We start from the raw sequence: 18372 nt of genomic DNA, 5'->3' as shown, positions 1-18372 counted from the left end.
AAGGATGCAGGATTGGACCGAAAGCATATAAATTTATTACTATAATATTAAAAAAAAAGTACTACACCACAACTTCAATAAATGGACATGTGCAATTTATTCTTAGTTTATAATTTAATCACCTGTGTGGCAATTTACTTACGGATTGATGTTGCATCGCATTGAATTAGATGCAAGTAAGAACAAAGCTGCTTATTTTAATATTTTTATCAGGCATACTGGAGTAATGAGTAAATAATTAAGTTACTGGCTAATGATAGCTGTTTTTTTTTAATGTAACATTAAATAAGACTAGTGTGTCTATTTCATGAAACACTTGATTTATCTGATTCGAGGATTAAATTACCACACTTAGTATTTATATATAAAATGAATTGTAATGAATGTTTATTTTTGCATTGTTTCAGAATCCAACGAAGAGCCCAAGAATATCATAGCCGAGAGCGTCACGGCCTAACCTAAATGTTTGTTAGGAACATTTATAGACTGAATTTTTAAATTGTTTCCTTCCTCCTGCGAATCGGCGCAATATTAAAATGTGAATATATTCGTATATATCAGATTTGTAAAAATCATTGTCGCACGCAGGGGGGCAACAAGTTAGTCATATTTTTTATAATTTACAATGTGTCGAGCGAAAAATTAATTAGGGATGTACGAATGCGAGGGTCGTATTTATTTATGTTTAATATAAATCATGTTTTGTATATGAAATTATTGTTAATGTAACTAAATTATGCTTATGTTTATGTCGATACAAATATTAAAACTATATTAGTTTATAGCAAAATTTTAGAAAGTGTTTGATTGTAAAATTTTGATATCGGAATCAGCTTTGCATTTAGAATAATCAGATCAAGGTGCCGATGTTACCTACCTGCACGCGGTGGCACTGCGGGAGCTCTGGCTTCTCAAACGGTCACACATGATGTTTATGATTGTATCCTCGTCCAAGTTTATGCCAAAGAAGCGTCCAACTTGACTCGGTAAATAAAATATGTATAAGTTTTTTCAAAAAAGTATATATTGGAATAAAAAAAAAATACTTATCTATGGATAGTGCTGTTAATTTGCAGATATATAATTTTAAAAATTGCTTTTGCATATATTATATTATCAGAACTTGGATGACGATACAATACAACGTTTTCGTTTCTACGAAGCTTCAATATTGCACAGGTCTCATCAAATATTTTTTAGGCAAAAATCGATGTTCATCAACATATATTATATATATGTTGTATTTTTCAAAATTAAAAGTGACAGAATAAGAACGAATTGTATTTTATAAATTGGCAACGTGTCAATAATGATACATATATTATTAAATGATATGTGATGTAATAATGATACATATATTATTAAACGAACGACCATCATTGTTACATTCGTTTTACTTTTATGTGTGACTGAATGTTTATTTTGATAATTAAACATTAAAATAAATCGATTTTGTATTTATTTTTAGGTTACTATTATTTTAAGGGATTATGGAAGAAATAAAATTATAATTTGAATAAAGTATTTTCTTGAAAAATAAAGGTTCATATATACATTTTTAGAATAATTGTAATATAAAAATGATAAGCAGCCATATCAATTAAAGTAATAAGATAAAGGAACTATATACTTAATATCCTAATAAGTTTTGGTAACCTTTAGTATTTTATCAATTAATCCCACTTGGAAATCGTCAACGTATTATAAAATTTAAGAAATATTTATGACTCACTAACAATTTGAACAAAACAATATCACAATATATGGCATTGATTTTAAAAACAAAAACTTATTCTTACCATCCTAAATAACAATCTTATCCATCATAGAAAAACAATAACCATGAATCGACATGGTTTCACAATACGACGTAAATATTGCATTTTTGGTATAAGAAATTCAATTCCTTTCGTCGATAACCAAAAAATAAAGCTCGATAAAAACATTGAGGTAGTCGTCAAAAAAAAAATGTTTAACCAGTCGACTTAGATGGTTTCGGCTGACGAAGTGGAAGAATCGTGTCCACTCTGAACCTTTCTTCGTTTAGACGGCGGATTCGCAATGTCCGATAAATTCCTCTTTGGAATCTGGTTAATTTCTTTCACCTCCTTCACCGTGAGCTTGGCAAAGTTCTCGATTTTTAGAATCTGCCGTTGCAACAGGTCCACCGTCTTGATCACCTCCTCATCTTGCATCCAACTATCATTCAATATTTCACCGATTGTAATACGCACGCTGGGATTGACAGTGAGCATTTTGTCGACTAAGTTTCTAGCGCTCCTGCTGACATTTTTCCAATGCGACTCCGATATGTGAGCTCTGCCCCTCATGATCTGCTCTTGCAGTGACAACCCTTTATAATCTTGCGAAAACGGTAGATAGCCCGATAAACTGAAATCAAACCGTTCAAAATCAAAAAAATCATCAAGTTTATTAAGATGTATTAGTTAAAATAATTACCATATAAATAAAATGACTCCTAGGCTCCATACGTCCACTTGAGAGTTATAGCGCCGCTTTCCCTCTGATGCTAAAATTTCCGGTGCCACATACAAAGGAGTTCCGCACATGGTTTTCATAAATATTTCTTCACTGACCATTTTACTCAGACCAAAATCGGTCACTTTGACTAACAGCTTGTTATCCTTACTTTTCAAAAGTACGTTCTCAGGCTGAAATTAAAAAAATGACAAGAATATATACATAGATATATAATTTAATTATTTTAAGAACTTCATACTTTCAAATCCCGATGAGTCACATTCTGTCCGTGAAGATATTTCATGGCCAATACTATCTGACGGAAGACAATCTTTGCAGTACGCTCGTCGAGGCAGTTGTTACCAGTTATAAAGTCAAACAGTTCACCTCCTTCCATATGCTCCAAAATTATATAAACTGCCGTCTCAGTATCGAATATTTCTCTGGTGTTAATTACGAAAGGCTAAAAATAATATATACATCAAAGAACCGCACTTTTATTATACACAACCGTAACACCTACATGTTGTAACGATTTCAAAATGACGACTTCGTTCATCACTTTTTCAGGGTCGTTTAATGGATGTCTGTGTCCATTTATGAGATTCTTTTTTTGGACCACTTTCATTGCATATTTTTCACACGACATCTAATAAATGGATTAGAAAGAACGTAAGCACTTGAAAAAAATAAGATTATCAAATTTAAAAAACAGAAATTAAAACCTTATTATATACTAGTTTCACAATGCCGCATGCTCCAACTCCGAGCACTTTAGATATAAAGTATTCCTTAGATACTTCCGGAGGAATTTCATCTTGTTCGTTCTTCTTCAAATCGATAAACACAAACACTAAAATTAAATATAAAACGTTAAAGCATAAAAAATAGTACTGGAACAACATTATTTAAAATCTTATCTAGCCTACTTTTATACGTGGAATGTATGATAGATATCGTATCTTTGTTTTCAATTATCCTGCTATTTCCTTTCCCGACTTTTTTCCCATTCACAAACGTTCCATTTTGAGAGTTGTCCTTCAACACCGTTGGTGTTAACGATTGGCTGAAATACAATATAGTTTATTATTTTATGTTATTAAATAACTCAGCTTCGAATATTATAAATTTTTGTATACCTCAAATCTCTTGTCAGTATAAAATGTTCTCTGCTGATGTTCGTCAACACATTTTTAGATAAATTTTCTCTTTCTATAACAAAGTTGCAAGTTTTAGCTACTCCTACAGAGAACGAAGATTCCGTCAAACCTGGAAGGTGAAAAAATATGCGAATTAAATAATTTAACTTAACACTTTCTGCTCGTAAGGTGCGTGGGACGCACCAGCGCTTGGCTTTATATTACTCGTAGGATGCATCAGGCGTACCATTTCAATTAATATTGAAGCAAATTTACTACTTTTATTGTTGTTATTACATAACATGTGAAAATAATGATTGAGGAATGCAACTTATTTTAAGTAAAAAAACAAGTTTATTATCCGAATTGAATTGTGAAATTTAAGTTAAATTAAATCCAATATATATTATTAATATAGCCATTATTTTATTGGCTTTGAATATTTTTTTATACATAATAATTGTGAGGTCAGGTGTGGTTTTAACGGTGAACGGACTGAAGTATTTGCGTGCACCACTGCAGTTACCAGTACTAGGGCCCTACGAGTCCAACCCTTATGGGCGGGCACCCAGCATTTGATGGGCGGATGAGCGGAACCCACCACCCGTAGTGCTAAATATTTTATTGGAGTATCATTAGTATTTCCTGAGCGCTCGGGGAGATGTGCTCTCACTGGCCTGCATTGCGTATCATACTTGTTAAAACACCACCTCCCTGTTGGTGTTAACGATTGTGCTCTCACTGTGCTCTCACTGGCCTGCATTGCGTATCATACTTGTTACAACACCACCTCCCTGATCTTCAAGGGGTGTATATGTTGCCTCAGTCGTGCCTTGGCCCTCGGTTCCCCTCAGGGCCGAGCCCTTTGGCCTTGCTTGCGTTACTCTGCTATGCTTTGGTCGTCATAAGTAGTGCCTTGCGCCCTACCTCAGATAGCCAATCCGAGAGATCACTTCCCCTCAAGAGTTTGGGTTTAAACCTCAAGAGTGGTCACACTATAAACGGCGGACTCCAGCGTGTGGTCGACTGGCGCCGTATAGTGAACGGACTATTGCTTACAAGGCAACTGCCCACACAAAAAAATAAAAAGTGTTCCGTGTTAGCAATGATCACCGAACTGTTTTAACCTGACCATTGGTAAACCAAAAGAGAGCATGAAAATTCTTTGCTATAATTGGCCAAAATAGACGCGTTCACCAATAGCTAAAGAAATAAGTAAACTAAAACAATTTTCAAAAAGTAGTTTTACGCAGGCCTGACTAATCATATCAAAACTCTTGTCTTCATTAAAATTAAAATTACTCCTAAAAGCGAATGTTTATAAGTCAACCATGAACGTCTTGAGGTTGTGAAGAAGAAAATAAAGATCGAAAAAATGCCACATAGATAAGTTTATTTGAATTTATTTTTGAGTACACCCATACCTCGCTATACGGCCGCTCTTTATACGGCATTTCGCTATAACGGCCTTCTTCAATTAAGACACGTTTTCGATTTACGGCCTAAAATGTTTCGCTATAACGGCAAAAAAAACTTTTTTTCGATGTCGATTTTAAAAAAAATTTAAAAATAGATTTAATTTGCATAATTTTAAAATGAAAGGTGAAGATGCTAGTGCCGATGAGGTTGCATTTAAGGAATATCCCAACATTTTAAAGGGAATTATTGAAAGAGGTGGTTATAAACCTGAACAAGTGTTTAACGTCTTTATCGGAAGCGAATGCCTGATTGCACATACATTTCAAAAACCGAAAAATTTGCGTCTGGTTATAATGTGTCTAAAGAACGATTAACTTTGCTACTTGGTGCAAATGCCGCGGGTAATTTTAAGCTAAAACCACTTTTAATATATTTCTCCGAAAATCCAAGGCCTCTTTAAGGACTAAATAAAAATCAATTACCCGTCATATGGAGATCCAACAAGAAAGCTTGGATGACTAAAGCTACTTTTGAGAATTGGGTCAAAAATCACTTTTGTACAGAAGTGAAAAAATATTTGCGAGACAATAACTTAAGCAACAAGGCTTTGCTAATTTTGGATAATGCACCAGGGCATCCTACTAATTTATCCGAACTATCTGAAGATGTCATGATTGAGTACCTTCCGAAAAATACAACAGCTCTGATCCAACCAATGGATCAGGGTGCAATAGCCACTTTTAAGGCACATTACCTACGCCGAACTTTCCGACAACTTATAAGGGAAACCGATGGTAAATCTTTAATTAAAACATTTTGGAAAAACTATAACATCAAGGATGCTGTTGACAGCATCAGTGAAGCATGGAAGGAATTAAAATTAACAACAATGAACCATGTTTGGAAAAAAATATGGCCAGAATGTGTAAAAAGTACTGATGCAGAAGTTAATTGAGCTCCTGAAATTAGGCAAAACATTTTGGATCTAGCACATGATTTCGGCTTTGAACGAACGTGATGTGCTTGATCTACTTGAAGCTGATAGGGAACCCCTTTCATATGAGGAGATCATTCAGTTGCAAGCAGAACCGGCATTTGATGAAGAGACAGGGTCTGTTGTATCCAAACAGCTAACATCAAAAAATTTGTCGAAAGCTTTTTCCTATTTCGAACAAGGAAAAACATCTTCCTTGAAAACGATCCTGACGTCGAACGTAGCGCTAAAGTTTCTCGAGGAATTAACTCAGCCATTAGCTGTTATTAATCACTGAAGAACGAAAGAGACAAATAGGCAAGACAAATAACGTTGAACAATTTTTTTAAGCCAGGCCCATCCTTACCAGCGAAAAATGAGAACGACAGTGATCTGCAGGTTACCATTTCTTCATCGTCTTCAGATTAAAGCCATTTTAAAAAAAATTATGTATGTATTCATACACATATTTTATGTAACATGAAGTTGTTTCATTTTTGTTTATGGATTATTGTTGGTTTTTGGAGTCTGTTATTATTTTATGTACAAATGTATGTACTTGTTATGCATGTATTTTTGATTTAAATGAAATAAAAAGATAAAATGCATTTTAAATGATAAACCATGTTACATATTTAACAAATTTGGAACCGATCCCATTGAATTTGTATGAATTTGTATTAGAATAATTGATTCGTTATACGGCTTTTCGCTTTGCGGCTAAGTTTCGTGGAACGTATCTAGGTCGTAAAGCGAGGTATGGGTGCAAAAAAAATGCAAAATAATAATAATAAATTGGAGAAACAAAATACTAAAACAGTCAAGAAAGAAATTTTGGTGCCTAGCAACTTCTGTTAAAATTGTTCATCACTGATCTAATTGATCATCAAAATACCCAATGAAAATGTGCATGATGTAAAAAATGTTTTAGATATCATATCATACCACCAAATAAAATATTGATATTTTTTTTCACTTTTAGATTTTGTATTATACGTTTTATGTTTTGTCATCTTTTATATTATATCTCAATCTTTTTAAATAAAAAATAAAGAAAAAATGTACACAAGTGTTTTTTAATATTACCGAACTACCCACGAAAGCCTAAGGGATGATATATCATACCTAAAAAAATATAAAACAACAGCAACTATTTTTTAAAAATCACCAAAACCTGAAACATAAACAAAAAATTGTTCAGGCATTGATAGGTCTACCCGGGGATTTCGAAGTGTAGATCCCGATTTGGATAACTGATGGATCGTTTAAGTGAAACGCGTTCCTCATAACAAAATCGAACGTTTTGGAAAATATTAATGACCTCCAATAAGTGGAAAGTACCGAAATTTTCATAGGCAAGTCACCTTTTGTTATTTTTATCCACAAAACAAGTAAATGGCTTTCACACAACGGCTTAGAAGTGAAGATTCACACTACAAGAGCAATTTCTATAAATTATCATTGAGGTTTTTCGTAATCTGACTGTTTATTACGTCAGGCGTCACCACTTTCACTTTTTTCTGAAAAGAAACAGTTATGCGTGTATAGTCAATCCAAGATGTTAGTGCTCATCATTGTTGTGTTGGAAATAAGGGTGCGTGTACACATGCATGCATTCATATACATTTTTCTGTGATTTTGTTTACTTTACTAATACTAAATCTGTTGTTTTAAAATTTAATTAAAAATTATAATGTGTTATATTTTTACTATAAATTATTGTCATGTTGTGGTATTTTGTAATCAATAAAACAATTCCTGTAATATTCTATTGGTATTTTAAAAAATATTATATTGAACAGATATTCAACCTGGAGAGTGATACCAAAACTGCTCTCATGTTTTTGACTTAAATATGTATATAAATAAACAAAATAAGTAAGAAAGTGATATTTTACACTTTCCTCAATAAATTAAATTAAAAAAGTAAAAATGAATTGCACTTGTAATTACACACGGTCACCCTATTATATTTTCTCACCAATACTGTGACGATGAGCGTTCATATCTTGGACGGACTGTACATATGGCTGCCTAGAAAACTTAATTTTATCGCGTAGTATGAATTTTTTGGAGATAAGAGAAATTCGTTTATGATTTTGAAAAAAATGTTCAATTGCCATTTGAATTTATGTCAATAAAGTTGTTCCACGTGTTTAAAACTAAAACTTCTGAGTGACAAGGGTTAATTTTAAGTTCATACCAAAATGTAACAACGTAACAACATTGAACATCTGTAAAAAACAAAATGGCGGTTGTGTTTATGATTAAAAAAATCAATCTTACTTAGGTTATGCGTCAGATTTAGGTAGGCGGGAATCTGGTGTTGTTTCGCGAGTCCCAGAGTCTTCGACGGAGACGTCGGGGGAGCCGGTTGCAGCCAGCCCCATAAGGTGTCCTGGGAGGGCTCGATGGTCGCCTGGCTGTCGGTCATGAGCTCGGTCTGAGTCTGCGTCGGTTGCGTCGGCTCCGTGAAACATTCCCGAATACTCTCCGACATCGCAGCGATCCATACAAAACAAACGCGACTTGACTCAAAGATTCGACTCCGGCGCCGTTCTACTACAGGATAAACTTAATTCAAATTGTTGCCAGTGCGAAAAAATTCCTTATCTAGGGAGAGTACAACTATTTATTTTGCGTGTTAAAATATCCTCACCCTTTTTTGGTGGTAAATAAAATCTAAAATAATTTATTAAAAAAAAGATTCATAAATAAAACACAGTCTTAATAATTATTATAAAAGATCAGGCGATTTTATTTTTCACTATAATTCGCAAATTTGATTAGAAATAAATGCATCATAAAAATATGTTTTTTAGTGCATTGTATCTAGATTTGTAAAAGACATATAAAACAATAAAAATACACTTTTGAATTTTAAATTTATTTGAAGAGCATTATATTTATTATTTATTTAGTATAAGAGTAAAAATTACTTTGTACCTTTTCTTTGTAACTTTTTTTTATCTTGATCATTTATTCGTATCGAGATTGTAGGATTGAATTGATGGCGGACGGGATCGAGAAAATGACACAGTATGGCACTTTCCGACACTAAAATGCAGATGGTTAACGGAAACCTATCTCCATAGAGAGTCTAAATCACTCTGTAGAGAAAAGTATGCAACAGATCGAATGCGTTTTTACAATTTTAAATCAAACTTGAATTTGTAATTGCCGTATTTATGTCATTAATAAATAATACAAAGAGCAGAGGGCCCAGATTAGACCCTTGAAGAGCCCCCGAAAAATGGAAATACTATTTCGACATTCGTCCACCATTGGTGTGAAATACTGTTTACAATCGCTCAAATAATTGAATAATATCCGAATTAAATCATCCGAGCAACCGATGTCCGACATTTTGAGAAAGCCTTCGACAACTACATATGTCAAAGGCTTTCTCAAAATCTATATATATGACGTCTACTTGAATCCCCGCATTGACTACTGAGAACCTTTCACTTACTCTAGTTTTCATTATTTGAAAGTCACTAAAACTTCAATTTTCTCGGGTATTGCAATTAATATTAAAGTTTTTATATGTATATGGATTAAAAAAGCATATATTAATATTGTTCAAAAACAATTTAATTGGTAAAAATCAAAAATTAATAAATTACGGAGTCACTTTTTTAAGTTGGATCTACCATTATTTGTGTAATAAATAAATTGTATTGTTGACGTAGTTAAAAAGGGTAAAATTGAAAAAAATTGTGAATTATTAGTGTTGTGTTTGTTTTTATTTTAAGGGAATGGCTCTATTGGAGTTTAAGTATAAAAAACAAACAATTTTTATGGAATAATATTAGTTTGATATATCTCTTAACTTTTTTAATAAAATATACAGATATTAATAAATGTTTTTTTTTATTATTATGATGCATTTTATAAATTTAAATTCTATTTTTTTTGCCAGTGTTATTTTTGTATGTAATTTAAGCGATGGCCATATTAAATCTTGTTGCGGCCAAAATGATGTTTTAGAAAAATCATACAATGCAACAATGGCGGGCAGTACGTTCGATGCGTTGACAGCTGAACAGGTTATGTATATTTTATAAATCAATGAATAAAACTATTATTTATAACATAAAGCTGTGACAATATCAACATATTCACATTATGCAAGTATTTTAAGTATCAAAATTATGTAGAAAACTGAAGTACATCCAGAAATACTCGTTTGATTTTTTTGTAAATAATTTATATTTTGTTTACAGAAATTGCGTTTAACGCTGCAGAAAGACGTAAAAGCGATTTGCGAAGAAGCCTGTAATATAACAAACGTAGAAGTTCATAGTTTTGCCGTTGATTTGATAACAGAACTGGTATGGAAAAGATTGCAAGTGTATGCTGTCGATTTAGAACAATTTGCTAGGTAGGTATTTTTTTTTTCAATAATAAGATACTTTCCTGTTGAATTTATTTTAAGAAAATATTTGTTCATTTGTTTATATATTTTATTTATTTATATACAATTATATTTATGCAACGAATCTATGTACTTAAAAAAATCATTTATAATTGTATATAAAATGTAAAAATAAATAAATAAATATATTTTTAGAATAAATTTGATCCCTGATTACAGAAGAGTACTGATACACTTTTTATATTGTTGTTTTTATATTTATATATATAGGCATGCAAAAAGAAGCAATATCAACACCGAAGATGTAAAGCTGTTGGTCCGACGGAATCAGTCGCTTGTTAGTATACACATTAAAATATTAATTATATTTTAACAAACAGAACTAATCACAATCGTCAGCAAACATTAACTAGAAATAAATCATATACATGTATCTGATCTTTATATACTACATAAGTGAAAACATAGCTTATTAAAATAGATTCATTACTTAATCAAATGCTTTTTGTTTTAGAAATCACACGTTTTAAAGTTTATCGAAAATAATGCTAGCAACAAGGAAAGTAAAAAGAAACGCACAACCATATCCAGCGTTTTCACAGCTAATCAAAGTAGTACAGTTAATTCTAAAGGTAAAGTTAACGACGATAGTACAAAAAATAGTAAAGCGAGTTTGGCAAAGAAGAAAGACGATGAAATTCCAGAGAGCACTATAGATTTAACGTGAAACTTTAATATAATTTTTATGAACAATTTAGATGAACTGTGTTGTTCAAGAGAATATTGTTGATTAATGTATTCCAATTGTAGAATTAAATAGATGTTGTATAAAATTAAATACAATTATAATATACATTTTGATATTCAAACACAGATGAACAATTCTAGGTAATAATAAATAATAATATTATAAAGGCTGTAAATAACTTTAATATATTATAGTTCAATTTTTTATATATTAATAAATCAATTGTATTTATGTGGTATTTTATTGAATTCTTATATTATATGTTCAGAATAAAACTATATGATTTAAATGACTAATGGACTTTCATATTTTCAAAGATCGCCAAATATGAATTTATAAAGCGTTAAAATACAATGGAAAAGATTATACGTAAAGCTTCATAAAGAAAGCTATAAACTGATTACCATAAAGTAAGTTGAATGTAAGCGAAGGATTTCTCAACGGGTGGAATACAGGAGTCTAATACGATTGCAAAAGCTTAAAAAAAATGTCGATATTTAACATTATGTTACGCCAAACCATTGTCGGAAGAAAATTCTCCATATAATGTACACATTCTTTTTGTACTATCTCTTATTGAATGATGTTTATCATATTGGCAATTATGATGTTTACTGCTGCATAGAATATTTCAGTGGAATTGCATCAAAATCATTCTCTCAAATTGTATAGTCATAAGTTGCGACGTCTGATTATACTTCTTCCGCTTATTTTCTCCTTAATGATGAGTTAGTTAAGCTTATATTTTGGTCCTCTTATAATAAGGGAGAGATATTATAGCTTTCATATCTTGTTGATATTCCTCAGCACGTCTCGTTCTTTTGCAGTATGTCGGAGGACTTTGAGTAAGCGCCTATAGATCCACATCTCAAAGACCTCTTTTTCTTCCATGGCACAACAACCAGTGGTCGGTTTTAGCCTTGTCCATTACATCCTTCACCTTTTCCGATCCGTTGTCTCTCTCTTCCAACTTATGCACGGCATCTTGCATCCATACACTCCATTTATCGCTTTTTTGGTCTGCCCTTTAGGCGTTTCCTCTGTAGTTTCCACAGGATCATTATCCTTGGTGCTCTGCTAGTTGGCATTCTCATCAGATGTCCAGTCCATCGCAGTCTTTAAAATTTGCAGAAGCGTATGATAGTTTCTTGCACTGCGAGGGTTTCTAACTCGTGGTTCATTTTTGTTTTGTATGTATCTGCTTTGGTTGGACTAAATATTCTTATTTTTTCTTTCAAAGATTCCGAGGTGGCTTTCTTCCCTCTGTGTGCGCATAATTTATTTATTATTTTTTTATGAAATCTTTCATTGTAACCTGACAGGCGTAAGCCTAATGCATTACATCGGGGTAAATTTGTAGCAACTGAGTAAGTAAATCAGATATAATAATGAATACCTACAAGTAAGTATTAACCACCAGATTTGAACCACAAGCTCACAGTTACTAGTCTGAGACGTTAGCATAGTACGTAACGACGTACTATGCTATTCCATCATTATATATGGTGATTATATATATATATAATCGTTTTATATATGGCGAGCTTCGTTTTTCTGCTGAGTCTTCTAGTTTCTTCATTAAATATATTTCGAGCATTGAGTGAAGATCCTACTTTTACTCGTTATTACCGCATCATAAGCATATTCAAACACTTGAGATGTATTATAATCTACATATATATATATATATATATATATATAAATATATAATTGAATTTCTAATTATGAACTCCATTACCTGGTTGAAGATGAGTGTGGATAATATATCTCCTTGTTTGACAACCGATTTTGTTTCAAACTCTTTGGTACAATATTCATTTTATATATGTTATATGTTTGGCATCATCTGTAAATCAGACAGCTGTCAATAATAACGCGTGTTTAAAGTGTCAAATGTTAGTTTACAACAACACATTAACGAAATGGATTGCTTAATCACCGCTCAACACGTTAAAATTGTTCTACATAAATAACAATTCTGTACAAACTGTATACCGAGGAATTTACACAGATTGAGTGTTAGAGCAGCAATAAGTTGATGCTGATTTTCCAAAGAAAACCTCTGATGAGCCCTCCTTGATTTTGGCCAGATAAATGCATGTCATTTAATGAACTACCATGAATCTTAATGAAATCGAAATATTAAAAAAATGCCACCTGACTGTCGAATTTTTGTCTCCCTCCCGTGGAATAAGCTGAAATGACGTCCCTGATTCTAAACCAAAAATTCTCGGGTTATCCCATAAAGAAAATGAAAAAAAACAGCATCGAATCTATGCTGAAAATATTTTTTTAAATATGTCATTTCAGTGAAATCATATCGAAATATATTTTTACCGGTAGATATATACTTTTACTAGTAAAAATATAATTTATCTGGCAGGTGCTAGTAAAATTATATGATTTCAACTTGTCCAGGTGCTAGTAAAATTATATGAAATGCACGAAAAAGTGACTGAAAGGATCGGCTGCTGCAAAAGTTCCAGAGGCGTCAACTTAACTGATATTATTTTTCATAATTAATGAAATAGATCAAATATTCAATTAATAAGAAAATTTTAAAGAAATCCTTGATTTTTTTAAAAAGTTTGGAAATTGAAGTTGGATCATCTCTTATGTTGAGTGGCATTCGAGCATCTTTAGATGATATGTACTAAACTTAAGAGTGATTTTATGAAAAAAAATACTAGACTCACCGTGGTCTTTTTATTTAAAGCTTGTTATGGAACTCTCTTTGATGAGTGCGTCCTTAATATTTTAAGCTTTATATGCTTCATATGCGAACCTATCTGCCAATTATTTCAACTTTAGGGAATCGAAAAAAATATTCTACAAAAATATCCAATACTAAATCACTTGCCACCAAGTACTTAATTACTCGACTCGTACGTTCGAGCTTCTTCGCCCCATCTCCAGCTCCACTCTCGGCTCTTCCGCCTCATCTCTGTCGACGTCGTTAGGCGTTAAACAACGCGCACATAAATCCGGCGGCTCATTGTGCTAATCTAATTGGTGAAACGCAGCGTCGGATGTCGTTTGCATTTTGGCCGGCAATCAAATGCGGCGGCCATCCGGCGCGGGCGCATCCCGGACCCATTGCGGCCGCCTTAATGCGCTCTTTAATGTGCGCCCGTGTCATTATTTCTGATCACTAAGTGCTTGCGTTAATCAAACTTTATGCTCGCAAACGCCGATTTAATTGGCGACGCCCAGAACGAGCCACATATACAGAAACTGGACTGCGCCTACACTAGTAGCTATATATCTTATAGCTATTTTGCAAGTGAATAATTATACGAGTTCATCTATCAATGAGCTAAAAAGCTAATACTATCGTATAACTGTCAAGTAATTGTATAAGCACCTTACATTAAAATTTCACAAGTTTTCCTAATCTCATACATATATATTTAAGTGACAAATTTAAGTCAGGTAAATTTACTATACCATTAAGTGCGTTGCAGCAATAAAAATGCTTATTGTTAAATACATATGTATATAATATTAGCATAAGAAGATTCATAGAATCGCCATATTATATGAGCAAGGTTCTGGGAGGCGCAGGCTCTCTGGGTGGACGCTTGTTGATGCAGCATCTGCGCTTCAAGGCTCATTGTAATAACAAAAGTACTGGTTTTACTGTATTTTTCTCTCTATTATAAACAAAAATAACAAGTGTAGCTCAACTAAATGATGTAATGTCATATTTACTCCGAAATGTCTATTATACATACTTCGGTGAAAACGGTCTTCAAGACGTCCAAAGGTTGTTGTTGCATTTTTTTTCGGCGAGCAGTTGATGGATGTCAATTAACGGAATCTACTATTAACGCCGAAGCCAAATTCTGTTATAGCTAATCTTGTTTTAACATCGGCGATAAAGCACCTCCTTGTCGTACTCATTTTTATATTTTTAATGACTTGCTACTTGATCAATAAATTTATTATTGTTGCTATGCCAGAAACGTTAATTTTATTTTAAAATCTTGTTTGCACCCCTGGGCTATTATTGAGCAAAATCGATATAAATGCGTAAGTCGGATACCGCCTCGAATAATAAATAAATAATTAATGTTTAACACACGCACACACTTGAAATTCCAATACCGCCCGCCCATTGCGGATTTAAATAACTCATTCATTAACCGGGCTCGCCTTTAATTGATTTTCTTTAATTGCGAAACGCCATCATACAGCGATAATGTTATGGCCGCGTACAAGAAAGAACACAGTGTGCGCGCATAAATAAATTCGACCCGTCCTTGGAACACGCTCCACCTACTGCCGAGTTCGTACTATCCAACTGCCACCTACTTTGCAGTGGCGGCCGGCTCGAAGAGCTGCTTGAACTGCAGCACCATGACTAAAATTGTAACATCCTTTAAGCACCATACCTGCGTTTAGGATTCGGCGACTGTATGCATGGTCTGGACTTAATACTTGATTTTCTTATAAAAGTCTCACAGACCGACACTATACGTGATAGTGTCAGTAAATATAATTATACACATGATAAATTCAACCGCAAGCGGTACAGCACTATGACTTTGTAATGCAGCTAGTACATTTGACCGCGTTGTCATGGTCACGGTTAATATATTTTTTTTTGTTTTGTTTTATTTGTAATAACAACGAAACTTGTCAATACTATATTTTTGTTTAGTAACTATGACCATGTTTCTTTATGGTTTTGCGTTATAATCTTCATTTTCCTTTAAAGAAAATGTTATCGTAATGGATTAAATCAGATTATGAGTATCGTAACGCTTTGGTGTGAATGAACAAGTCAGTACTGTTGTCGCTGTTGCTGTGATCGCCTGTGAGATAATTTATACTTATTTTCAACTTTATTTGCAGAATTCTCTATTCTTAGATACTTTGAAAGGCGCAAAAGTGACATTATTCACGAAAATGTAACGATTTAAAATAAATAAATTATTACATGCACCGGCTGAATTGTTAGGAATTATTTTACATAAATATATTTTTAATCGTTGTAATTAATTTCTCGTTGACGTTGCATTCGATTTAATCCAGTGTTTTAATAAAATATGTACAGATGTACAATTATAAAAGCTCGGTTATTCGAAAAAATCTGTGTGTAATATTGTCTGAATTACACCGGTTTTTATTGCTTTAAAACTGTTAATGGATACTGTCCGTTTGGATATGCAAAACCACTCTTTGATTGTTTCGACGATAAAATTCTTAGTAAATCTGGGGGACACAGATGTAAAAGTTACAAGCACTTGCACAATTTGTTATAATTTGGAGGTCACTTGATGACCATATTCAAACAAACGAAAAGAGAGATCAATCAGTCACACAACAATAAAAAAATGCGTTAATAATTGGAAATAGCACATCCATCACATCACCCATAATAATAACTACTCTTTGCTTGGAAAGGACGCCTTCTATTCTGCGCGCATTAACTTTTGAGAGAGCATTTTTCCCTATAGTGATGCAATTCGCTCGCAAACAATTCGCTAGAGATATTTCGAATCAATATTGTAAAATATGTGATACTTACTTACAGAGAGGAGAGCACAAAGAGACGCCACAGAGTCACAGCAGCAGAGATGAGCCAGGAAAGACATCGGCGGATTTTCTTAAGAGTACGATGAGAACACATCACGACAGATCACAGCTGCTCCACGGAATCACAGCCAACAATAATACAACTCGACATGCCAGCAAAGATTCTCCGACTTCCAAGGCCTGCCATTTTAACTCCATCGTCTGATAGCGATATCTAAATTTCTTTATAAATATGGTGAGCTATATATGTTTATAAACTAATCTGATACCAGCTTATCCGGCGTCTGAAAAAGTACACCTTTTCGGATTCAAAAGCCGAAACAGATTTAATAAAACAAACCTGAAAACTTCACCGCGACGATTATGGGTGGTCCCGACAGAATTTTGTTAATTTAAAAAAATATATTTGTATGTATTGCATTTAAAAAAACTTTGCTATGTCACTTATTTTATTAGTGAGGACAATATTAATAAGCAATATGTAATATAAATTGTGTATTATTGGACAGATTAGAAGCAAGCGAGAATTAGTCAGAACAGTGAACACCCTAAGAATAATTCTCTGTCACGAATCCTTTTCCAAAGAAATAAACAAAGATTTACATTACATACACACCTTAATGCGTAAAAAAATCGTTTTATGGAACAAGGTATTTAAATGCACATATCTCTTAAAATAATTCCATTTTAAATCACATCATTTATTAGTTAAAGTTTTGAACTTAATTATGGTTTTTTCTCAGATTTTATTTAAGTTCAAGATATAGTATATTATCTTGAGTAAAACAAAAAATTCAGATATAGGTCTATAATTTAATAAGGTTGCGATAAAATGTTATATTATGTTGCTATCTAATTATTATTTTAAAAAAATAATCATATAATAAGAAGAAGATAAAGTTAATATCATCCCACCTCCATATTTTTTTTCCACGAGCCGTCACTGCTCCTTCACCTCCAAGAAAGACCAGAAGTCGCGCGATCCGGTAGCATCAGAGGGTCAGCTACCGGATTTTCGTCTCGGTGATTTATCGCGCAGCTTCTTGACTTCTTTTTTATCATCTCTATTATTATTATTATTATTATTAGACGTGTGAACATGTCTTATCTAATACGAATATGGTAATGAAAGCGCCCCGGGCGCAAATATTGAGCAAAATTTATATTATATTTGAATGATTTATATGTAGTAATAATCTTGAAATTGTATTATGCAAATTATAATTTTCAGTCAATGTATTAATATATAATCTAAATCTTTAAACATAAAATATATACTATGTGTTTTAATTGATTAAACTGAAGTTCAATACAAGTTGCTTTTATATATGCAATATTTTATATGGAATGTTTATTTAATTGAAGAATAATATTTAATTAAGCAAAAAATATAATACATATAATTTCACTGAAACGTAAAGACACGTATGCTCATTCTTTCATGAACTTAAATATATAATAACTTACATCTCAATTGGATTACAATTGCAATTGTTAACTGCTCCTTTCTATTGCTATAAATTTGATCTTCTTAGCTTCCGGGTTCAAAGTTTATCGTATAATGTTTCAAGGAGTATTTATGATCTATCGCTTAATTGATAAATTTAATATACGTGACATAAAATAATTCGTTATCTCTACTGCGACTTTGGTTCAGATCGATATTATCAGTATTTTGACTGACCGTTTGGTA

General features: G+C 32.6%; 3 protein-coding genes across 8 annotated transcripts in view; 2 read left to right on the top strand and 1 right to left on the bottom strand.

The window, feature by feature from the left end:
* spin (lysolipid transporter protein spinster) overlaps positions 1 to 1454 on the top strand; it is a 35411-nt gene extending 33957 nt beyond the window's left edge. For all 6 annotated transcript variants that reach the window (XR_015810578.1, XR_015810579.1, XM_088191403.1 and 3 more), the window contains one exon: positions 408 to 1454. Coding sequence is in view for 2 of the 6 variants with exons in the window: in XM_088191403.1 (XP_088047529.1) it covers positions 408 to 457 (50 nt within the window). In the remaining 4 variants the exon portion in view is untranslated. The remainder of the gene's footprint in view (positions 1 to 407) is intronic.
* On the bottom strand, positions 860 to 8608 carry lok (ovarian-specific serine/threonine-protein kinase loki). The gene is made up of 8 exons (XM_088191402.1): positions 8299 to 8608; positions 3621 to 3750; positions 3411 to 3547; positions 3207 to 3334; positions 3005 to 3130; positions 2741 to 2944; positions 2461 to 2672; positions 860 to 2391 (listed from the first exon to the last, which is right to left on the bottom strand). The coding sequence occupies exons 1-8, from the start codon at positions 8510 to 8512 to the stop codon at positions 1986 to 1988; spliced, it is 1557 nt and encodes a 518-aa protein (XP_088047528.1). The 5' UTR covers positions 8513 to 8608; the 3' UTR covers positions 860 to 1985.
* Positions 8609 to 10017: 1409 nt separating this feature from the next.
* LOC148232507 (centromere protein S-like) lies at positions 10018 to 11261 on the top strand. Its single transcript, XM_088192898.1, has 4 exons — positions 10018 to 10061; positions 10239 to 10396; positions 10661 to 10727; positions 10905 to 11261. The coding sequence occupies exons 1-4, from the start codon at positions 10023 to 10025 to the stop codon at positions 11115 to 11117; spliced, it is 477 nt and encodes a 158-aa protein (XP_088049024.1). The 5' UTR covers positions 10018 to 10022; the 3' UTR covers positions 11118 to 11261.
* The last annotated feature ends 7111 nt before the right edge of the window (positions 11262 to 18372 follow it).

Source organism: Plectrocnemia conspersa, unplaced genomic scaffold (assembly GCF_051122295.1).
Source record: "Plectrocnemia conspersa isolate PC_06_02 unplaced genomic scaffold, ASM5112229v1 ptg000009l, whole genome shotgun sequence".
NCBI classification, from domain to species: Eukaryota; Metazoa; Arthropoda; class Insecta; order Trichoptera; family Polycentropodidae; genus Plectrocnemia; species Plectrocnemia conspersa.
Note: the sequence above shows the minus strand (reverse complement) of the source record. Positions and strands in the feature narration are given on the sequence as shown.